At 38.9% G+C, this 23201-nt stretch overlaps 1 protein-coding gene across 2 annotated transcripts in view; it reads left to right on the top strand.

Annotated features, from left to right (window-relative positions):
- The window catches only part of ATRN (attractin), a 185014-nt gene that overhangs the window by 45456 nt on the left and 116357 nt on the right, over positions 1–23201 (top strand). For both annotated transcript variants that reach the window (XM_018057410.1, XM_018057411.1), the window contains exons 2-6: positions 4511–4594; positions 6835–6948; positions 14295–14423; positions 16561–16766; positions 17937–18105. In XM_018057410.1, coding sequence (XP_017912899.1) covers positions 4511–4594; positions 6835–6948; positions 14295–14423; positions 16561–16766; positions 17937–18105 — 702 coding nt within the window. The remainder of the gene's footprint in view (positions 1–4510; positions 4595–6834; positions 6949–14294; positions 14424–16560; positions 16767–17936; positions 18106–23201) is intronic.

The raw sequence follows: 23201 nt of genomic DNA, 5'->3' as shown, positions 1-23201 counted from the left end.
CCAAAACAGTTAACTAAATGCCAGTAAGAACATATATATTAATAATTACCTTAAATGTAAACGGAGTAAGTGTTGCAACCAAAAACAGAAATTGACTGAATGGATACAAAAACAAGACCTATATGTATATATGCTGTCTACAAGAGTCCCACTTCAGATCTAAGGACACATACAGACCGAAAGGGGATGAAAAAATGTATTCCATGCAAATGGAAATCAAAATTGGATAAGCAATAGTTGTATCAGACAAAATAGACTTTAAACAGTGTTGCAACAGACATGGACACTACGTAATGATCAAAGGGTCAATCCAAAAGGAAGATGTAACAGTCGTAAATATTTATGCACTCAACATCGGAGCACCTCAATATATAAGGCAAATACTAACAACCATAAAAGAAGAAATGGACAGTAACACAGTAATGAGGGGGGGGCTTTAACACCCCACTTTCATCAACAGACAGCTCATTCACAGAGAAAATCAGTAAGGAAACAAAGGCCTTAAATGACACGTTAAACTTAATATTTGTAGAGCATTCCATCCCAAAGCAGCATAATACAAATTCATTTCAAGCGCACATGGAACATTCGCCAGGATTGATCACATACTAGGCCTCAAAGTGAGCCTTGATAAATTTAAGAAAATTGAAATCATATCAAGCATCATTTCTGACTGCAACATTATGAGATTAGAAATCAACTACCAAGAAAAAAATTAAAAAACACAAACACAGGGAGGCCAAGTAGTATGCTATTAAAACAGCAATGGATCACTGAGGAAATCAAAAATTACTGAGAGACAAGTGAAAATGAAAGCAGGATGACCCAAAACCTATGAGATGCAGCAAAAGCAGTTCTAAGAGGGAAGTTTATACTTATACAATCTTAGGAAACAAGAAAAACCTCAAATAAACAACCTAACCTTACACGTAAAGCAACTAGGGAATGAAGAACAAACAAAACCCAAAGTTAGTAGAAGGAAAGAAATCATGAAGATCAGAGCAGAAATAAATGTAATGGAGATGATTAAAACAATAGAAAAGATCAATGAAACTAAAAGGCAGAAAAAAAATGATATATTGTAGGGTAGAATATTATGCTACGTGAATTAAACCAGTTCCCAATATTTTGGAGCATTTCCCACAAAGTTTTGTTGAATGAAGAAGACGACTATATAAGAAGATTAGTGTAATAATAATTTGTATAACCAAAACTGATTTAAGAGAACCATCAGAGGCTACTCATCAGGGACATTCTTGTCAGGGACTTGTATGTATGAAGAAAAATAAGAATGTTGTGAGGTGGTTAAATGTTTATCTTGGTGGGAAGAAGGGGAAAGTACCTGGAGAGAGCAATAAAGGAAAAAAAAGAATTGTCCTTTAGTTGACCCTAAAAAGCCTGTCTGATCATATCTATTCATTATCTGTAAAATTATGTAAATGTATGTTTAAAGATACAAAGTAAATATTTAAAATAATCCTTTTCCAAAGATATATATATATTTGCAAATACCTGAACATGTCCATGTGAAGTCTGTAGAAACTCTTAGGAGCAAAAGAAGTATAGTAGAATACTCTAAACTGAGCTAGTGGGAAATTTATTTACCTGTAAAATTGGGGTGGTCTCTGTGGTTGTTTTGTACGATTCTTCAGGGACCTTCCACTCACCTTTGATTTGTCACCCTTTGTGTTCTGGCTCATGGCATGATGACTAAATTAAAATCCAAACACAGCAAAGTCCAGTGGGAGAAGGCTGGTCTCTTAGGATTTCTGTCACAGATTGGGTTTCTTAAAAGTATTTGCTGAGATAAAGTTTGAAGTACAAGTTAGGTATAACGTCTAGGTGAGGAAGGAGCAGGAAGCAGAACTGGGCAAAGGAAGAAGTTGAGTTTCAATGCAGGCCTGACAAAAGAGAGCTCTGGAGTAATGATTGCTTGCCAGAGTTGTCCTGTGTTAAATTGAAAAATGCCCAGCCTTTATATCCATTCTAGGATGGACTGTACTTGGAAGGGCATGACCTGAGGTAAGGCAACTCCTGATGGAACTGACATCTGGATGCTGTCTGTGGACCACAATCACTTCTGCAGCTGGCAATAAGTCTTTTCTTGAAGAAGAGGTCAATGTGGCATAGCTTCCTGTCTACCACACTTATCTTTCGTAGGAATGAGGAAATATTTCCTAGAAGCCTTCCATCAGACTTCCCCTCACATCTGAGATTAGATTACATGCTGTGACCCAAATAATAGCCTTTCTCCTCTTCAGTAAAGAGTCCTGATTTTTCACTGAGTATATACATGGTCATCTGGGCTAATGGCTCTATTTCTCAGCCTCCCTGGACATTTAGGTATGTCTTAAGTTTTGGCTAGGGGGTAAGTTGAATGGTTATTTTTGACTTAGAGGAAAGGGGGTTTGTACCTTGTTTCCTTGCAACTCCTTCCTGCTGGGTAGAATAAGGAGATAATAACTGGAGTTATTATGCTGGATGGCATCACTGACTCGATGGACGTGACTCTGAGTGAACTCTGGGAGTTGGTGATGGACAGGGAGGCCTGGCGTGCTGCGATTCATGGGGTCGCAAAGAGTCGGACACGACTGAGCAACTGAACTGAACTGAACTGAAGTTTGTGCAGCCATCTTGGATTATGAGGTGGAAGCACATGTTGAGGAGGACAAGAGCAACAAGACAGAAGGTCCCTAATGATCACAGAAATGCTTATGTGCTCCAGGTTGCTTATGTTTGGGCTTTATATCTTGGTTAAAGTCATTACTATTTAGGTTTTTCTATGAATTACATTAGAACTTAACTGATACACATTTCTTATTGGCACGAGGGCACAGGAAATCATGATTGACTTAGACTGACATTTTGGGAATGGGATGGATGTTGGGGAATAAGACACACAGACATTTATATCAGGCAAGTACAGCAAGAGAGAGAAGGCGAAGTCGAGGGATTTTCGGGGATGATATTTGTGATGGACCCAGGAATCATAACTAGGTAAGTTGGAAAGTGGAATGTGTGAGTGATGAACATGAAGAGTGATCGTTTGTGGATTGGAGGTCTCTGGGGCTGGAGATTCACTGGAGAGGGGGAACTAGGCTAAATGAACTAGAGAAAGCAGAAATGGTCATCAGAGTATAGGTCACCTTAAATGGAGATTTTGGTGGTAGAGCTTTTACTCCTAACATCAGGTCTGAAAAGAGTTGGTAGCTAAAGTAGGGTAGGGGAAAAGATTGTTAATGGTGAAGTTAAAATATGGAGTTGCTGGGCTTTGGGTGGAACATCTTTATTATGGTTGAATGGAGGGTAGTGAAGTAGATGCTGATGTTTTGAGTAGGTGAAGAGGAGTAATTGGTGTGTCAGTAGGTTACTCAGAAAGTAAGGAAGGCAGATCCAGAAGAGAGCATCTGTTTCAGAAAAGCTGACGTTGATGGAATAGGGAGGAAAAGTGATCTGGAAACAGCTATTAGGAAAGATAGCATCCTTCTTATATATTAAAATTTTCTATATAGCAAAAGATAGTAGACACAAAGTATAAAGAAAAGATAAACTGAGGAAATAGATTTATAGTACATTTACCATACAAATGGGAGCTCCTTGATATAAAAAGAGCTCGTAAACGTGATGCAAGGAGTGAACTCATTGGAAAAGACCTTGATGCTGGGAAAGATTGAGGGTAAGAGGAAAAGGGGGTGACAGAATGAGATGATTGGGTGGTATCATTGGCTCAGTGGACATGAGTTTGAGCAAACTCAGGGAGATAGTGAAGGACAGAGAAGCCTGGCATGCTGCAGTTCCTGGTGTTGCAAAGTCAGTCATAACTTAGTGATTCAACAACGACGACAACTTGGTAGCAAAATAGGTAAAGAATATGGAATCTTAATTTGCAAAGGAAAAAATGCAGATGATCAAAACATATAAGAAAAAACTCATATGATAGCATTAGTACCAGTAAAAATATTAATGAGATACTAGGATGTGCCTATCATTGGCAAGACCTAAAAATATTGATAAACTTCCAAGCTTGGCATGTGTGTGGGGAGTAGGTGCTGATGTATACTGCTAATGGAATGCCGTGGATTGCCACTTCAGCTGTTGGGTGTTGTGGATTGATGTGCTTGCCCATCACAATTATGCTGGCTACAGCATGTTTATTGTATTAACACATTTTTCTTGTAATGGTAACTGTGTGGCCTTGTTTTTTAAAAACCAACTTATAAGTAACTTCTTGTGGCCATTTTTATAGTGCAAAATGTGATTTTCCTGTCTTAGCTGGAAAAATTTTGGTGTTTTTGTTCATTCCTTTTGGTTTTCATATGTTTGTATCCCCTTAAGTATGTGACTAGATTTTGTTTCATCCAGATTTGTGTAATCTGAATGAAATAACTATCCAGTCATTTTCTTTTGGCCATAATATGTATCAGTGTACCCACTTGGATTGTATTGAGAATTAAGAAGGATATTATTAATACATTAAATTTTGATGAGTTTGAACTTTATTTAATTACAGACTAACTGGATCTTCTGGATTTATAACAGATGGACCTGGAAATTATAAATATAAAACAAAATGCACATGGCTCATTGAAGGACAGTAAGTAATAATGACTTTTTTTTCTTTTTTAGGATAGAGCTCATTGTGAGATTACTTTTCCAACAAGTAAAATTAACTGTATCAACTTAAAATATTTTTTATTTGATAAATTTTTCTTTCACAAGTCAATTTGATTAGCTGAAGCTCCAATACTTTGGCCATGTGATGTGAAGAGCCAACTCATTGGAAAGACCCTGATACTGGGAAAGATTGAAGGCAAAATGAGAAGGGGACGGCAAAGGATGAGATGGTTAGAAAGCATCACCGACTTGCGTGCTCAGTCACTTCAGTCCTGTCCGACTCTGTGACCCCATGGACCATGGCCCGCCAGGCTCCTCTGTCCATGGGATTCTCCAAGCAAGAATATTGGAGTGGGTTGCCATTTCCTTCTCTGTCACTGACTTAATGGGCGTGAATTTGAGCAAACTCTGGGAGATAGTGGAGGACAGAGGAGCCTGGTGTGCTGCAGTCCATTGGGTCACAAAGACTCAGACACGACTTAGCGACTGAACAACAAAAATTTTTTTTTCTTAATCTTCAGTGTTAATTTTAAAATTTGTGTTGATTGGCAGATGAATTGTACATACAGAAATTTGTATATTTTCGATTGTAATAGTTAGAAAACAGAATATATTATTATGGTTGAAGTATATAAAGAGAATTGCACTTGAATAGGTAGCAGGGAAGGCAGGAGATTTTGATAGCCCTTTTTATTTGTTTGTTGGTTAGCTTATTTATTCATTATTATTTTTAGTGATTTAATCTATAGAAGTTTATTTCTTGCTAACCTAACAGTTCCATGGCAGGAGTTACCAGTCAGCAGGTACCTTTCTTTCCATTAGTAGTAGGACCCATGCTTTCTCTTTCATTTTCAACTCTACAGTTATTTTAAGAACCACCAACCATCCTCTTTTCTCCTGGGCCACTGTAAAAGCCTTGAAATTAGCCTTCAGCTCCAGCTTTTACCTTTGTCCCTTGCACACTTCTCACTCACTTCTTATCTCATGTGGCTTCTTTTGTTTGCTGTGTTTCACACATGCTGATTTTCTTCATGTTGCTTGGACACATCAACTTCTTATCTAAGACTTTAAGATTGTTGTTCTCTCTGTCTGAAACATTGTCTTTTCCAACTTTTCACATGGCTTACCTCTCACTATTTTAATCTTTTCCAAAGCTTTTTGGAGTATTTCCCCACCACTTGTTGTACTACTATTAATGCATCACATTCCTTTAATTTCTTTGCAGTATTCATCACCATGTGAGTTAACTTGTTTAGGTATGTATTTAGATGTTTGATTAGGGATTAGTTAGACACAAAATATGAGGTAGACAAAAGATTCAGGCTGGAGACTTATAGTTAGAAATCACCAAGATATAGATGATATTGATAGTACCAAGAACTTTTTGAGTAGAGTCTTTGTGCTAAAGCCAGGTTGGAGAATGAAGAGTGGGATGTGAAGAATTTGAGGAAAGCAAAGTCTTCTGTGGCGTTTCAGAGGAGAAAGGGACAGGTGCATTAGTAGCTGGAAGGAGAGTTGGGATTTGAAGTTTTTTGGTTTTGTTGTTTTTTATAAAATATGTGATACTTAAAGAGATTTAAGTGTGGGTGCGGAAGTTTCAGAAGAGAGGGAGATCTTAAATATTTCAGAGATAGAAGGAAAAGTAGATAGGTGTGTATCTATTTTGGAAAACAGGAATTTGAGAAAATTTTGTCTGTGTGCTGAGCATAAGCAGGTAGATGGGACTGAGTGGTTTGAAATAGTACTTAATCAGAGCATCAGTACTGGAACCAGCCTACCCAGTGGTGTGACTTTTTCCAGCATGGCTTTTTTCTCTAGATTCAGTCTAGATCAAAGCAGATAAACTTTTTTCTCTAGATTGGGGATTTTCCAGGGAGTTCCATGAAAAGGCAGAGGGGCAGGTGAGTTTAGAGGATTGGCAGGTATGTTTGTGAAATGAGGTAGTATGGAGTCTTAAGTTGACTAAGAAGGGCTAATGAATTGGTAAAGAATGGTGACTGTAAGGTCCAGGATACATAGACCGTATATATTTTGTTTACCATTCCATGTTTGGTGATCTTTTGCACATAGAAAGTACAGAGGAAATCTTTGACAAGTGAAGGAGTGCTGATTTTATACTATTAATTTATTTTCTCTATAGATTCTTTAAAAAACTGTTTTTCCTCAAATGTTTGGGAGTGATGATGATTAGTATAAATTACTTTTTTCTGTGTTTTTCAGGCCAAATAGAATAATGAGACTTCGTTTTAATCATTTTGCTACAGAGTGTAGTTGGGACCATTTATATGTTTATGACGGGGACTCAATTTATGCACCCCTAGTTGCTGCCTTTAGGTAAGCTCAGTCATATAACCATTATTTGATTTATGAATTCATGTATCTCCTAGACTGTATTCTTACTGGATTCACCTTTTTATCGCTTAAAACATTTTCATGGAAAGAGTATTAGTTACAGAGTCCTATCAGTTGTGAGCTAGTCTTGACTTTGTTGCCTGTAACTACTGGGTAAATTTGGGGGGCAAAATACTCTCTTTTTAGTTTCCTGATCTATAAAATTGTGATAGTAGTATCAAGTTTACCTACTTCTTATGGTGGTGGTGAAGTATACCTCTGAAAATGTTTTGTAATATATTGACTAATACTATTTCTGTTAAAAAATTAAATCAGGAATCATGTTCATTTTGATACTTGTTGTGTTCCTCATTGCATAGGCATTCAAGAATTATTTGTTGTATTCATATGTAGTTGTGTGTATGTGTGATATGTATTTATGTAAATACCTTAATATGGGTGAGGAAAAAGTTTTGGAAGAATATACATAAATGAGCAGTGGTTATCTGTGAAGAATGAGAAACATTCCAGTTATGTGTTGTGATTTTTTTTCAAAAAGTATATTCTGTGTTTATAGTTAAACAGTTTAACACTGATATATGGTGTATTCTGAATTGTTTTGGCATTTTACTCTTTACCAACAGTCAATAGCTGTGTTATTTATCGTATTTTTGACCACATATGAGTTCAAAACTGGTCTAGTTTTCTTCCTTTTACTCTACAGAAGATTTTTAAAATATGTTTTCTGAAATGCATATCCTTAGAGAGTCATAGTTGTCAGTTTTTCATCTACAGCTGACTTTCTAGATTTCTTCCCCTCAAATATTGTAGTTCTCTGACTTTAAAAGAAATCAATTTAACAATATTTTTTGTATTCCTCACGTGGGGCTGGTTGATGTCTCATGTAAGTGAGGCGATAACAGAAGGCGAGAAGCCAAACACGAGAAGGCAAAGGACAGATGAGGTCAGAGGACTAATGTACCCTGTATTTCTCCACTCCCTTTGGCTTAGAAATCTCTCCAATATATCTTTGAACTGAGAACCAAGGTCATTTTCTGGGTTTCAGAGATTCACTTAGAGGACTAAAGAACAGGGTGGATAGGCTATGCTAGTGAGCATTAAAATATCATTGGCCACATGTTGGACATATCTATCTTTATCCCAGAATTTGACTCACACCTTGTCTTACAGCAAGAAGCACGCCAAACTTTAACACAGGCACAAAAGCTATTATATCTGTAGTATGATGCTGTCATGATAATAGTATATGTTGAACATGTTGAAGGTTCACTTAGTAACTGCATTTGTTAATTACAATTCATGGAGTCCCTTCTGTGTGCCAGGCACTTTGAATGAGCTTACCAGTAGCTCTGTGGGAACATCTGCCAAGTGGGTATGCATAACCATATAGTTCACCTGACTGTATATTTAATGAGCAGACATGTGAACCAGTAGCAGCAACAAACAAGCAGAAGGGTATAACTGTTTTAGTCATTGACTTCTGAGAGAAGCCAAGGTAAATGTGCAGACACCAGGAGGATTTTCAAGTTTCTCTTTAAAAAAAATAGTTTATTTACTGACAGGTATAAATTAATTATTGATTGTTAAAATTTAACTTATGACATATTTGAGTCTGCATCTTCTAAAATCATAGTGAGACAATGTATGTTTAATAATTGAAGTTTCCCTGAAGCACAGAACCTTTGAAGGACTGACATACCAAAGAATGTGAAAATAACTGTTTAGTCATAAGGCACTTTCACAAAGATGGGATGCTGAGGAGTGCCGTTGGGTCAGGAGGACTTTGGTTAGAGGACTCAAACCAGTGTAGTGTGCTGTGGGGCCCAGAATAGAGTGAGCTTGGCGGCAGATTGTTCAGCCAAATAAAGAAAAGGAGAGCCAAAAGAAAAAAAAGGAGAGCCACCCAGGATTCAGAAGATGTGGACTTCTAATCCGAGTTCTGCCCAAGTCTCTTCATGAGTCTGAACAGGTCATTTAAGTGCTTTGTTCCTTAGCTTCTGAAGCCTAAACTGAAAGTGTTGTACTGTGTTTTCACTGGGTGTATTGCAAACCATCAAGTTGAGTTGGATGAAGTTCTGAATAAAGTTTGTTTAACAAACAGAGTTCCACTGTTCGGCAAGTTTGAGAACCACTGGAGCAACTCTCATCCAGTTGTACAACATGATTTTGTGGTGCATTCATGTCAACAAATGTGAAAGTGTGGAACACCTACCGCTCTGCTCATACCTTTTGGGAGGGAGACGCAGAGGTGGTAGTGGTGGTGCAGCAGGGAGACTAGTTTTCCTCTCTGAGAACATTCTTACTCCTTTTAGAAGTTTTTGTTGTTTTTAAGAAAGTCAAATATTGATGAGGCAGTTGTTTAGACTGTGATGAAGAGCTGTTAGAGGAAGTCTTATGAAAGCAGAAGTCACTCTTTGTGTCCAGCACCATGTTGAATCATGGTCAGACTGTGGCAAGTCAAACCTCTTTTGTGATTGTAGACCCTCCTTCACCAGTCAGAAATATAGATGTTGTCTGGCCCCATCCCCTGGCTCCCATCCCTGACTTTAAGAATCTGGCTTACCTTTCACATCTGCCTGTCCTTGAGTGTAGTGTTTTACAAGCAGACAGGTGTGTCAGACTGAGGATTACTGGGACTTCCCTGGGGGTCCAGTGGTTAAGAATCTGCCTTCCAATGCAGGGGGCGTGGGTTTGACCCCTGGTCAGGAAACTAAGATCTGACATGCCTCGGGGCAACTAAGCCTGCACACCACAACTAGAAAGAAGCCTGTGTGCCACAAGAAAGAGCCAGAGAGAAGCAACTAAGACCTGACACAGCCAAACATAAACAAACTAATAAATATTAAAAAAGAAAAAAACAACAACTGAGGATTACTAGTAAACTTACACAGTGTAGTTCACAAAGTCAGGTTGTGCCCCAGGTGTATTTAGAGAGTCCATGTCAGTCTGGGACAGTTATGTTGAATTAAGACAGTTATCTTTAGTTCAGTGATTTTCAAAAATGGTTCTGAACAGTGATACTCTATGTTTAAAATATAAGATTATGAAGAACCCCAGGGCAAGCAGTTCTTGATTCTCAAGTTGAACTGCTGGCTGCAGCCTAAGCTGAGTCTGCGTTTATTCACCTGTCTAGGGGCAGGGGACAGGGAGGTGAAGGCAGCTCTGGGTCACAGTTGAATGGCCCACCTGCATCATCACTTTCTCACCCACACACCTTCTGTTGCCTTGCACACTGGGTTGATGTTCATATTCCTTTTTTCTGTAAAAGTTTATTTTTGTCATGAAAGTGAAAGTTGCTCAGTCATGTCCAGTTCTTTGCTGTATAGTCCATGGAATTCTCCAGGCCAGAATATTGGAGTGGGTAGCCTTTCCCTTCTCCAGGGGGTTTTCCCAACCCAGGGATCGAACCCGGGTCTCCCATATTGCAGGTGGATTCTTTATCAGCTGAGCCACAAGGGAAGCCCAGGAATACTGGAGTGGGTGGCCTATCCCTTCTCCAGGAGATCTTCCTGACCCAGGAATCTAACTGGGGTCTCCTGTATTGCAGTCAGATTCTTTACCAACTGAGCTATCAGGGAAGCCTCTATTTTTTTTTTGTCATAAACCAATTTTATTTTCACACTGGGAGAAAGCACATTCTGAAACTGTCACAGTTTCAAGAAAAGAAGCAAATGCCTGAGTCTCTCTGACAATAGGGAAGCTGGTCCCCTTCAGCAGTGTGGTCATCTAGTCCCTCTCCTTCTGTGGCTCTCCATCCTTTCTCCCGCCACCCATTCAGTCATTCGTTCTACACATGTCCCCACCATATAAATAATAAGTACTAGAAGCCATCTCTTACTGGGCACCTACTAGTGTGAGACGCTATTTAAACACTTGACTTGCTTTAACAGTTTGATTCTCATTACTTGGTTGTGAGGTAGTTAGAATTTCTTTCATTGTGCTTTTGAGGAAGCTAAGGCTCAGAGATGTTAATAACATGCCTAGGCTTTTGGAACAAGAATTGGAGTTCACATCTCTGTGATCTTAAAATTCATACTAGAATAACAGAGAGTGTCCAACTTGTGACTGAAGAGCCCAGTCTTTTCCTGTGCCAGTGGTTGTTATGCCAAGGTTGCTCTTGACTTGCCTTTTTCTGGGTGATCCTACTCTCTCAAGTACTTATCCCTCAGTGTTTTAGAGTTCTGGTGTATAAAACTGATGAAATCGTGGTGATGGTTGAAACCTTCATTTAGGTCTGTGATCAAATGTCAGTTCTTCCAAGAGTCCTTCCCTAAATGCCCTTTCTAAAGTAGCACACTGTTTTATTTCTGTTTATAGCCTTTACCTCTGCCTGACATTACATATACACACCTGTGGGCCAGGCGTAGGGGACTGATTATCTAGGCTTATTCTTTCTCTGAGAGATGAACTCCAGTAAGGGCAGAGACGTCTTCACTACCTAGAACAGTGGCTTACTTATAGTAAGTACTTAGTATTTGTCAGTTAAATACATAGTAGAAAATGCTTCACTATTTTGCAACCCCTAGAGCACCTTCATGGTCATTGCGTTCCTAGAGTTCTGTCTTCATATTAAAAACTTGTTGAACAAACATCCTATCCCTTCTTCCTTCTTACACTCTGCTTATATGCTCTTCCACTCATTTTTATATGCACTTATATAAATATACATAAATGTACATATACACTAGGCCTGTTGTCTTAATGCTTGTTTTTTTTCCCCCTACTCATCAGAATGGCTTGATGAGTGCCTTGTTAGTCCTAGAAACCTCCACGTATGTAATAACTCATTCATCCAGCTCCTCAATGACCATTTATGTGGTTTCAACCTGTTCTCGTTCTGAATAGTGCTATAGTGAGGATTCTTATATATTTGTCTTTGTGTACATGAGCAAGTGTTTCTTCTACTAAGAAATAGAATTGATAGGTCATAATGAATGAGCATTTAAGACAGTCGTTGGCCCCAGAATGTGTGCTCTAGGAAAGAAAAGAAGCCAGCATGTCTGGGGTCGAGCGAATAAAAGGAAGAAAGTACAGATCTTCTTTAGCTTATGATGGGATTACATCCTGATAAACTCATCATAGGCTGAAAATATTTTAATTCATTTAATACATCTCACCTACTGAACAACGTAGCTTAGCCTCACCCACTTTAAATGTGCTAAGAGCATGTACATTAGCCTGTAGTTGGGAAAGTCATCTAACACAAAGCCTATTTTATAATTAATGTTGACTGTCTCATGTAATTTACTGATACTGTACTGAAAGTGATAAGCAGAATGGTTGTCTGGGTACAGAGTAATTGTTTACCCTTGTGATCATGTGGCTGACTGAGGGCTGCAGCTCTGTGCCGGTGCCTGGCATCATGAGAGAGTATCGTACAGCATATCACTAGCCTGGGAGAAAGTAAAAATTCAAAATTCTGAGTACAGTTTCTACTGAAAATGAGTTCCTTTTGTACCATTGTAAGTCAAAAAATTATAGTCAAAAGATTTTAAATCGAACCATCCGTAAGTCGGGGACCATCTGTAATAGATGAGATGTTTGTTCATGGGATGGGGTTGTGTGTGTGGAACAGATTACACAGGGCCTGATAGGGAGTTAGGCTTTTTCTGAATGAGATTATGGCAGTACTGAACGATAACTGGGCAAAAGATATGAGCATATGAAGAAAAGCAAAAGATGGAAAGTAAACATAGGAAAAAATCAAACTCAGGAGCATAAGAGAAGCTCAAAACCATAGTTAAAAAGATTACTTTCATATATTAAACTGCTGCTGCTGCTGCTAAGTTGCTTCAGTCGTGTCCAACTCTGTGCGACCCCAGAGATGGCAGCCCACCAGGCTCCCCCGTCCCTGGGATTCTCCAGGCAAGAACACTGGAGTGGGTTGCCATTTCCTTCTCCAGTGCATGAAAGTGAAAAGTGAAAGTGAAGTCGCTCAGTCGTGTCCGACTCTTAAAGCTAAATATGCAGATAACACCACCCTTATGGCAGAAAGTGAAGAAGAACTAAAGAGCCTCTTGATGAAAGTGAAAGAGGAGAGAGAAAAAGGTGGCTCAAAGCTTAACATTCAGAAAACGAAGATCATGGCATTCGATCCCATCACTTCATGGCAAATAGATGGGGAAACAGTGGAAACAGTGGCTGACTTTATTTTTCTGGGCTCCAAAATCACTGCAGATGGTGACTGCAGCCATGTAATTAAAAGACGCTTACTCCTTACTCCTTGGAAGGAAAGTTATGACCAACCTAGACAGCATATTAAAAAGCAGAGACATTACTTTGCCAACAAAGGTCCAGTGGTCGTCTATGGATGTGAGAGTTGGACTATAAAGAAAGCTGAGCACCGAAGAATTGATGCTTTTGAACTGTGGTGTTGGAGAACACTCTTGAGAGTCCCTTGGACTGCAAGGAGATCGAACCAATCCATCCTGAGTAGATCAGTCCTGGGTGTTCATTGGAAGGACTGATGTTGAAGCTGAAACTCCAATACTTTGGCCACCTGATTCGAAGAGCTGACTCATTGAAAAGACCCTGATGCTGGGAAAGACTGAGGGCAGGAGGAGAAGGGGACGACAGGATGAGGTGGTTGGATGGCATCACCGACTCAATGGGCATGGGTTTGGGTGGTCTCTGGGAGTTGGTGATGGACACGGAGGCCTGGTGTGCTGCGGTTCATGGGGTCACAAAGAGTCGGACATGACTGAGCGACTGAACTGAACTGAACTGAATCCTCCTTGTTGTCAGGATGAGGTGTCTTGGTGGGATTTCGAGTCAGCATCTCTCTTCTGGAAAGCAAGTTGGTATATGGATCGAGAGCCTTAAAACCATCATTTAGACCTTTGGACTCAGTAGTTCCTTCTCTTTACAAAGACCCAACAGATACTGTTATGTGCTGAGCTCTGAGTAAGGTTCTAGAAACTCTGAGGGAGTTAGAGACATAGAAAGACTATGGACTATTACTTAGAAAAATAGAATATAAGGTGTAATATGGCATCAGTTAGGCAAATAAAATACATCAGAATGCTAATAGTATTGGGATTATGGGTGTTTGTATATCAGACTTTTATTTCTATTTTTACTTTTCACGTCTTTTGTGGTATATGTTAGGGTCACTGATTTCAAACCTCATTAGAAATACATCCTAGAATAGAGGAGAGCCTAGTAAAAGATTCAGATCTGTTCCTGTGCATTTATCATAGGAATTTACCTTTCTTCCTAGAAATGACTTTTTAAATTATAAGAGTGAAATCCGGTTGAATTTGTGTCCATCACTGTATGATGTGTCTCTTCTTGTGCTTCCCTGTATAAGACATGTGTTTCCATTTCAGCGGCCTCATTGTTCCTGAGAGAGACGGCAATGAGACTGTCCCAGAGGTTGTGGCCACATCAGGTTATGCCCTGCTGCATTTTTTTAGTGATGCTGCTTATAACTTGACTGGATTTAATATCACTTACAAGTAAGATATTTAAGTTTAATATTTGTGATTTTTTCAGAAGACTGTATACTTTGTTTTAACAATAATGACTAACATATATTGAAGGTTTATAGTGTGCCAGGCATTGTGCCAGCAGTTTGCATGAATTTTCTCATTTAAAGTTCTTTTAGAAACTCAGATACAGGCACTGTTTTTCTGCTTCTTTTATAAATGGAGAAACTGGCAGGAAAAGGTAAAGTAAACTAAAGTTGTGGGACTGCAGTTGCAACCCAGGTCTTGCTGCTGTTGAGTTTCTCCTGAAAAAGAGGGGCTTATCCATTCCCACTAACGGATAAAAACATTGGAGGAGTTGGCTAAGGGCAATATAACAAACATTAGTAGTTTTCATGTACTAAGAGATTGGCCCATTGATGACAAAGGAAATGTAGACCACAGACTCTGAGCAGCTTTTGGAATTTGTTGTGGTAGGAGAGAGGCTCACTCTGTCTTTTCCTTTTTTTCCTTCTAATGTTTATTTTCATAAGTAGTTAAATTCATGAAATTCCATAAGCAGTGGGATCTGTGATAAGAACTTCTGTGACCCACAAAACCTAAAATATTATTTGGCCTTTTTCATAATATATTTGACAACTCTTGTGACCCCCCTGTGTAACCTTTATGCTAGGTTCTTTTTCTTGCATATTTTCTCAGGATCTCAGTAAACTTTCAAGACTGTTTAAAGCTGTCCTTATCTCGATTAGTATGGTGATTCAGTTTTTCAGGTACCCAAGGTTTGTGACTTGGCAGCCTGGGCAGCTCATCACAAGCCCGGGCTTGAAAAGTAGGCATGTGCGTTTATTGTGTTAAATTATAACATAGATTATAAAAATACTGAATACAAACACTTTCAAAATTTTATTATAGATGTATCATGAACTGACATGTGGGTGTAGGCATGAATGTTACACCCAGACAGTAAAGAATCTGCCCACATTGCCAGAGACCTGGAAATCCCTGGGTCGGGAAGATCCCCTGGAGAAGGGAATGGCAACCCACTCCAGTATTCTTGCCTGGAGAATCCCAGGGACAGAGAAGCCTAGTGGTGTATAGTCCATGGGGTTGCGAAGAGTCAGACATGACTGAGCGACTAACATTTTCACTTTCTTCATGAATGTTAATTGGGCTTCTCTGGTAGCTCAGCTAGTTAAGAATCCACTTGGAATGCAAGAGACCCCGGTTCGATTCCTGGGTTGAGAAGATCCCCTAGAGAAGGAATAGGCTACCCATTCCAGTATTCTTGGGCTTCCCTGGTGGCTCAGACAGTAAAGAATCAGCCTGCAATGCAGGAGACCTGGGTTCGATCCCTGGGTTGGGAAGATCTCTTGGAGGAGGGCATGGCAACCCACTCCAGTACTCTTGCCTGGAGAATCCCCATGGACAGAGGAGCCTGATGTGCTACAGTCCATGGGGTTGCCAAGAGTCAGACACGACTAAGCGACTAAGCACAGCACAGCACATGAATGTTAATTAGCTTGTTTTTGTAATTGATTCCTGATTTTCTGACATGCTTTGCTAAAAAAAAATTTTTAAGTTCCTTACACTCTTATGGTATCTTCTAATCCTGTTATCTCCCCCTTTTAAAATCTGAATTATGTCTTTTCAAAGTGTTGTCAATATATTTAAGTCATGTTGCTATGCAACACTTTATGATTAAACTCATGTATAAAGTTAAACTGCCCTTCTCTTTTCTCCTATGTGAGATAGGTAGGTAAGCTTACTAAGAAATTTACAATACACCAATCTGTGTAATAATCTTAAATTCTGTAAACTTTCAGAGACAATCCAGAGGAATGAGGATGGTAGTGTATTGTTAGTTGGTTTTTTCCTTTTCTTGTCCAGACTTGTAAACATGCATTTGGCAGTTTTATAATGCTCATCTTTTGTGGGCTAGCTTGTCTCTTTTTACGAGAATCCAACAGGTTTCATTTTATTTTATTACTTGCCTAGCTCTGCAGGGTTGAGTGACCCCATTTAGGCTGAATGGTAAGTACTGCAATTATGCTTGTGAGTAAACTGGCTAGATAGTGAGATTTCTTAAACCTTATGTAGGAGGAAGTTCTGCTAAATTAATCAGAGTGTTGCTTTGTGTTGATTTAATTTCCCTCCACTATTTTTATAGTTTTGACATGTGTCCGAATAATTGCTCAGGCCGAGGAGAATGTAAGATCAGTAATAGCAGCAACACTGTTCAATGTGAATGTTCTGAAAACTGGAAAGGTGAAGCATGTGACATTCCTCACTGTGTGAATAACTGTGGTTTTCCTCATCGAGGCATCTGCAATTCAAGTGATGTCAGAGGATGCTCCTGCTTCTCAGAGTGGCAGGGTAGGAATGTCTTTCTTTCTTTTTTTTTTTTTTCTTTTAATCCACAGAATGTTTTTAGCTTAATAAATCGTAGATTCACTTTGTTCCTAGTATCTGTAACATTTATATTAATCAAATATCAGGAGGCGTTTTCATATCTCTTTATTCAACTTCTTACAAATCTTTGAATCTCATAAATGTATGGTTGTGGTCTCTTTATAGAGTCTTGAAACACTTTAATATTCTTCACAGTTCATTCATGAATTTAGAGAACTTGGTCTCAGCCACAAGACATAGCAGAGACCCATGCCAAGATGTGGGACAAGAGCTATAATGGTCTCTCCACAGAAACTTTCAATAAATTCACAGAAAATTGGAGTTTATTATGCAGTAGAATCCTAAAGTAGTCAGTTAGTGCAGGTAGATATTATTAAACAACCCCTTTAGCAAATTCTTCAAGGGGTAGGTGATTAACAGCTGTTACTGATTTAGTTATTTATTTTTTATACATTTACTCCTTTCTCAGAACACTTTTATTTTGAATTTCCAGAAATATGCTTGTTTAAATGCTTTAGCTTATTCAGTTTGGCTTATGTTGAGGAGTTAAACGATTGAAGTATTTGACTAACTTCCAGTTTGCTGGAGCAGAAGCCAAACCTCTCAGAAATAGAGTTTCTTGAGTTTCCAGGAAATGGATAGTTTATAACACATTCAGGACTATCTTTACATTTTAGCTCTATAAAGTTTTTCATTTGAATTAATAATTCCTTTGTCTACTCTTTTCCTCTGAGAGCTGCTTAGCAAGTATTTCATTACTAAAAAATCCTAACCTGAATATGGTCAGATCTTCAGTAGAGTGTGTGTGATTTTAAATTTTATTAGAGATTATCCTTGGTCACTAGCCTTGAGTAAATTGAAAGTGCAAATTAAAAGGATTTGTCTGATATTTAGATGCTAAAGGAAAGACTGTAAGTATTCTTTAGATATTTGTTTTATTTAGGTGATTAAAACTTGAAATGCAGTAATTTTCTATTTTTGGCCATGCTGCACGGCATGTGGGATCTTAGTTCCCTAACCTGTGCCTGTTGCAGTGGAAGGGTGGAGCCCTAACGTCAGGACCACCAGGGAATTCATGAAATCCAGTAATTTGAAAGCTGCATTTTGTAAAGCTAATTTGTTGTATTTTGTTAGGTCCTGGATGTTCAGTTCCTGTACCAGCTAATCAGTCATTTTGGACACGAGAGGAATATTCTGACCTAAAGCTCCCCAGAGCCTCTCACAAAGCTGTGGTCAATGGAAATACAATGTGGGTTGTTGGCGGATATATGTTCAACCACTCAGATTACAACATGGTTCTAGCGTAAGTTGTTTTAAACATTTTTATAAGAAGCTTAGTTTTCCATTTTGAAGATAGTTAAAATAGAGATAAGTAAAAAGAAAAGTAATCATCAGTAATTGCATTCCTGAAGAAAATCTCTGTTAGTATTTTGGCAGTTGTATTCTAGACTTTTGGGGACATATTCGTAGATTTTGAAAAAGGGAGTCCAAAAGAATTCATTGTTGTAATAAAGAATAATTCATCTTTTCCATATACCATCTTATAATTTGCTTCAGGTACATGTAGTAAATTCTTGATAAATAAGGGATTGCTTTACCTTTTAATTTAATTAGCATTTCTGTAGGTGAAGTGACCTGAATTTATAATTTACTAGGGAATGGCAAGCCACTTCAGTATTCTTGCCTTGAGAACCCCATGAACAGTATGAAAAGGTAAAATGATTGGATACCGAAAGAGGCCGGGAGATGGTGATGGACAGGGAGGCCTGGCGTGCTGCGATTCATGGGGTCGCAAAGAGTCGGATGCAACTGAGCGACTGAACTGAACTGAGGGGGAAATTATGTCATTCTCTAATACTTCCCAGGGTTCAAGGTCTGTTTACTGGTTCCATGCTGCTCATCCGGAAGGGAGAATATATTTTCACAATGGGATTAGTTATGGAGATAGAGTAGAAATGTATAAATAGTTACTTGTGCTGATTTTGCACCCTGGAAACTTTTCCTAAACATTTTCTGCTAATGAATGTTGTAAAAAATCCGCATCTATTTTTTAAGGAATTCTGGAAATATGACAGTGGTAGTACAGTTTCTGAATCCCTCAAACATAGTCATTAAAAATTAAAACACAGAGGGCTTCCCTGATGGCTCAGTGGTGAAGAAACCACCTGCCAGTGCAGGAGACACGGGTTCAATCCCTGATCCGGGAAGATCCCACATGCCACAGAGCAGCTAAGCCTGTGTGCCGCAGCTGCTGAGCCTGTGCTCTACAGTTGTGGAGCCCAGGAGCCACAACTGCTGAAGCTTGCACAGCCGAGAGACTGTGCTCTGCAAAAAGAGAAGCCGCTGCACTGCAAGTAAAAAGTAGCCCCCATTCTCCGCAACTAGAGAAAAGCCTGTGCAGTAACAGAGACCCAGCACAGCCAAAAGTAAGTAAATAAATAAAATTTAAAAATTAAAACACAAAACAACTAAGACACAGGGGCAGCATCTGTAACAAACTTGGTCAAAAGGCATCTACTCAAATGGGTGGAGTTAAACCATTGACAGCTATAAGACCAATGTGCTGTCAGTATCTTTGTCACAGTAAGCAGAGAGGAGCAGCGGTCCCACCAACAGTAAACCTAAAAACCCACTGGGAAACTCAGCAAGCTGCTTTGAGAACAGCAACTGTAATTGGGAAGATGTTGCATATTCTAGTAGGGGGATGAGCTTAAGGGATCTGTAGTAGGATCTAAAGAGGCTGAAGCAGATTCTGACTTATTAACTCTCAAAGTGAACTAGTCAAAGACTTTGTAGGAGAAAGCCCCAAACTTTGGAAACGCTGCTGGAAATAGAATTCACATCAAACAGGACAGAGACAGCCTAGGAAAAGTTCAAGAGAGTCCAGATAACAGTCTGGGAAGGGAACAGAGCCAGGAGACCTCAGCAAATACGGTGCAGGATAGTTGGACAGTACAGTACAACAGAAGAGGACCTAGAGAGCTGAGAAATTAAGAAAAACTAGCTAAATAAATCTTCTCTTATAAGAGTTCAGAAAAAAGTAATTTTGCTCAAAGTTCAGCAACAGAAAAATATCATGGTCAAATCTCATGGAAAAGATTACAGAAAAGAGAATAAGTAGAATAACACCCTTTCAAACATATAAGCATAATAGAAAAATATATTCACGAAACTGATAAATATTATAACTTAATATTCCAAAATAAGCTAAAATACCAGGAAATTATAAAAGACAGTAAAGAACAATATAACCAGAACTAGAACATTTCAGAAAGGAGATGATAGAAGTTAGGAAAGAATTTTAAAATAATTTCCAAATTAAAGACAAACTTAGAAGGAACACACAGTAAACACAGCAGATAACTCTTTTAGAAATAGAATATGAAAAAAGAAATTTTTAAAATCACAAATAAATGAAGATTGTTTTGCCCTGTTCTTTGTATGGTAAGTACAGTTAAAAGCCTTGACATTATATATAAAACAACATACAAAACAAACATAAGAAAACTCTGAAGGCAGTCTTACCCAAGAACCAAAGAATGACATAATGGTAAGTTCCAGGGATTTTCCTTTTGTTTCGTATTTTCTCAGACTTGATGTTGAAAAAATCAGCAGTCTGGAAATGTTAATAGGTACAAGCTGAAAAAAACTAAGAAAACTCTGTTTTCTCTAGCATGAGGACCAGGAAAGGGGCAGGTTAGCAAGACAAAAAACTTTAAGATAATAACCATTCTACCCTATCCAAACACCATAGAAAGAACTATGGCCTCACCCATATCCCTGCCTGGAAAGTATAAGTGTAGAGTCTAAATTTCCACTTAATGCTAGGAGATAGTGAGGTGCTCCAACCACCCACCTCCATCCTACCAAGGTAGGGTTAAAGAAGGCCAGTTAGAGAGCCGGGACTTTCTGTACCAGGCATTAATGAGGTCTCCCTGACTCCTGTGACATCAGTGGAGTCATTGTGGGGATTTCTACCCTGGCCTGGCAGCAATAACAAGAATGAGTGAACCTTCTGTCTCTCCCCTGGGGTGGTGTCAGAGGAGGCCTGCTGTAACAGGAGATTTAAATAAGATCCAGAGTCTTACATCATCATACCCAAAATGTTCAGATTTTAGTTGAAAGTCATTTGATAAGCAGAGTGCCAGGAAAATCTCAACTTGAGTGAGAAAAGACAATCAAGAGCTATTAATACCAAGGTGACACATATATTAGACTTATCTGACAAAGATTTTAAAGCAGCCGTTTTATAAAATGCTTCGACAGTTCTCTCAGCAATAGAAAGAAGAGGACAGAGGAAAGAATTGGTGAACTTGAAGGTAGAACAGTAGAAATTTCTTAATCTGAACAACACAGAGAAAATAGAACGTTGTAAAAAATGAACAGAATTACAGAGACCTGTGGATTGTAACAAAATATCTTAACGTTTCTGTCACCAGAGGAGCCCTGGAAGGAGAGGAGGAACTGGGTGTGTCTGAAAAAGTATTTGAAGAAGTAACAGTTGCCCAAGTTTGGCAAAAGATATGAATGTACAGATGGAGAAGGAAATGGCAACCCACTCCAGTATTCTTGCCTGCAACACTCTTTGGACAGAGGAGCCTGGCGGGCTACAGTCCATCGGGGTGCAAAGAGTTGGCCATGACTGAGTGACTAAGCACATGAATGTACAGATTGAAGAGATTGGGTAAATGCCACTAATTCCTGACTCCTACAGGAGTTTACATTTCATTAATTCTTTCTCGTTCCCTCTCTCATTCTCCTGCTCAGCTGTCATATTATCTTTTCATTTTTTAGATCTCTACCACATTTTCTCCTATTTTCCTTCTGAGCTAGTTACCTTGATTCCCATTTCAGCTTTGAAAGATAAAGTTTACCTTACTGGTTTATATTGTTCACTTGTCCCCCTCCCCTTTTGGTCATACTCAGCTTTATCTCTTCTTGTGATATCTGTGAATACATTCCATGCAGTCTTTTTTTATGATTATTGTTTGTTGTTGTTTAGTCACTAAGTCACGTTTGACTCTTGGCAACCTCGTGGACGCTAGCATGCAAGGTCCTCTGTCCTCTACTATCTCCCAGAGTTTGCTCAAATTCATGTCCATTGAGTCAGTGATGCTATCTAACCATCTCATCCTCTGCTGCCCCCTTCTGCTTCTGCCTTCAATCTTTCCCAGCCTCGGGATCTTTTCCAGTGAGTCAGATCTTTGTATCAAATGGCCAAAGTATTGGAGCTTCAACTTCAGCATCAGTCCTTCCAATGAATATTCATAGTTGATTTCCTTACGGAAGGAAGTTTGTAACATTGTACAGGAGGCAGTGACCAAAATCAACCCAAAGAAAAAGAAACGCGAGAAGGCAAAGTGGTTGTCTGAGGAGGCTTTACAAATAGTTGAGGAAAGAAGAGAAGCAAAAGACAAGGGAGAATGGGAAATATACACCCAACTGAATGTAGAGTTCCAGAGAATACCAAGGAGAGATAAGAAGGCTTTCTTAAATGAACAATGCAAAGAATAGAGGAAAACAATAGAATGGAAAAGACCAGAGTTCTCTTCAAGAAAATTGGAGGTATCAAAGGAACATTTCATGCAAGGATGGGCACAATAAAGGACAGAAATGGTATGGACCTAACAGAAGCAGAAGTGATTAAGAAGAGGTGGCAAGAGTGCACAGAACTATATAAGAAAGGTTTTAATCAGTTGGATAATCATGATGGTGTGGTCACTCACCTAGAGCTGGACAACTTAGAGCATGAAGTCAAGGGGGCCTTAGGAAGCATTATTACAAAAAAAAACCTAGTGGAGGCGATGGAATTCCACCTCAGCTATTTAAAATCCTAAAAGATGATGCTATTAAAGTGCTGCACTCAATTTGTCAGCAAATTTGGAAAATTCAGTAGTGACCACAGGACTGGAAAAGGTCAGTTTTCATTCTAATCCCAAAGAAGGGCAGTGCCAAAGAATGTTTGAACTATCATACAATTATGCTCATTTCACATGCTTGCAAGGTTAGGCTCAAAATCCTTCAAGCTAGGCATTAGCAGTATGTGAACCAAGAACTTCCAGATGAACAAACTGAGTTTCAGAAAGTCAGGGGAGCCAAAGATCAAATTGCTCACATTCGTTGGATCATAGAGAAAGCAAGGGAATTTCAGAAAAAAGTCTACTTCTGCTTCATTGACTATGCTAACTCCTTTGATTGTGTGACTCACAACAAATTGTGAAAAATTCTTAAAGAGATGAGAGTTCCAGACCACCTTACCTGTCACCTGAGAAAGCTGTATGTGGGTCAAGAAGCAACAGTTAGAACCATACGTGGAACAACTGACTGGTTCAGAATTGGGAAAGGAGTATGACGAGGCTATATATTGTCACCCTGCTTATTTAACTTCTGTACAGAGTA

The sequence above is a fragment of the Capra hircus genome, chromosome 13, assembly GCF_001704415.2.
Source record: "Capra hircus breed San Clemente chromosome 13, ASM170441v1, whole genome shotgun sequence".
Taxonomy (NCBI): Eukaryota; Metazoa; Chordata; class Mammalia; order Artiodactyla; family Bovidae; genus Capra; species Capra hircus.
The sequence above is the reverse complement of the archived record's forward strand: the minus strand, read 5'-3'. Positions and strand labels throughout refer to the sequence as shown.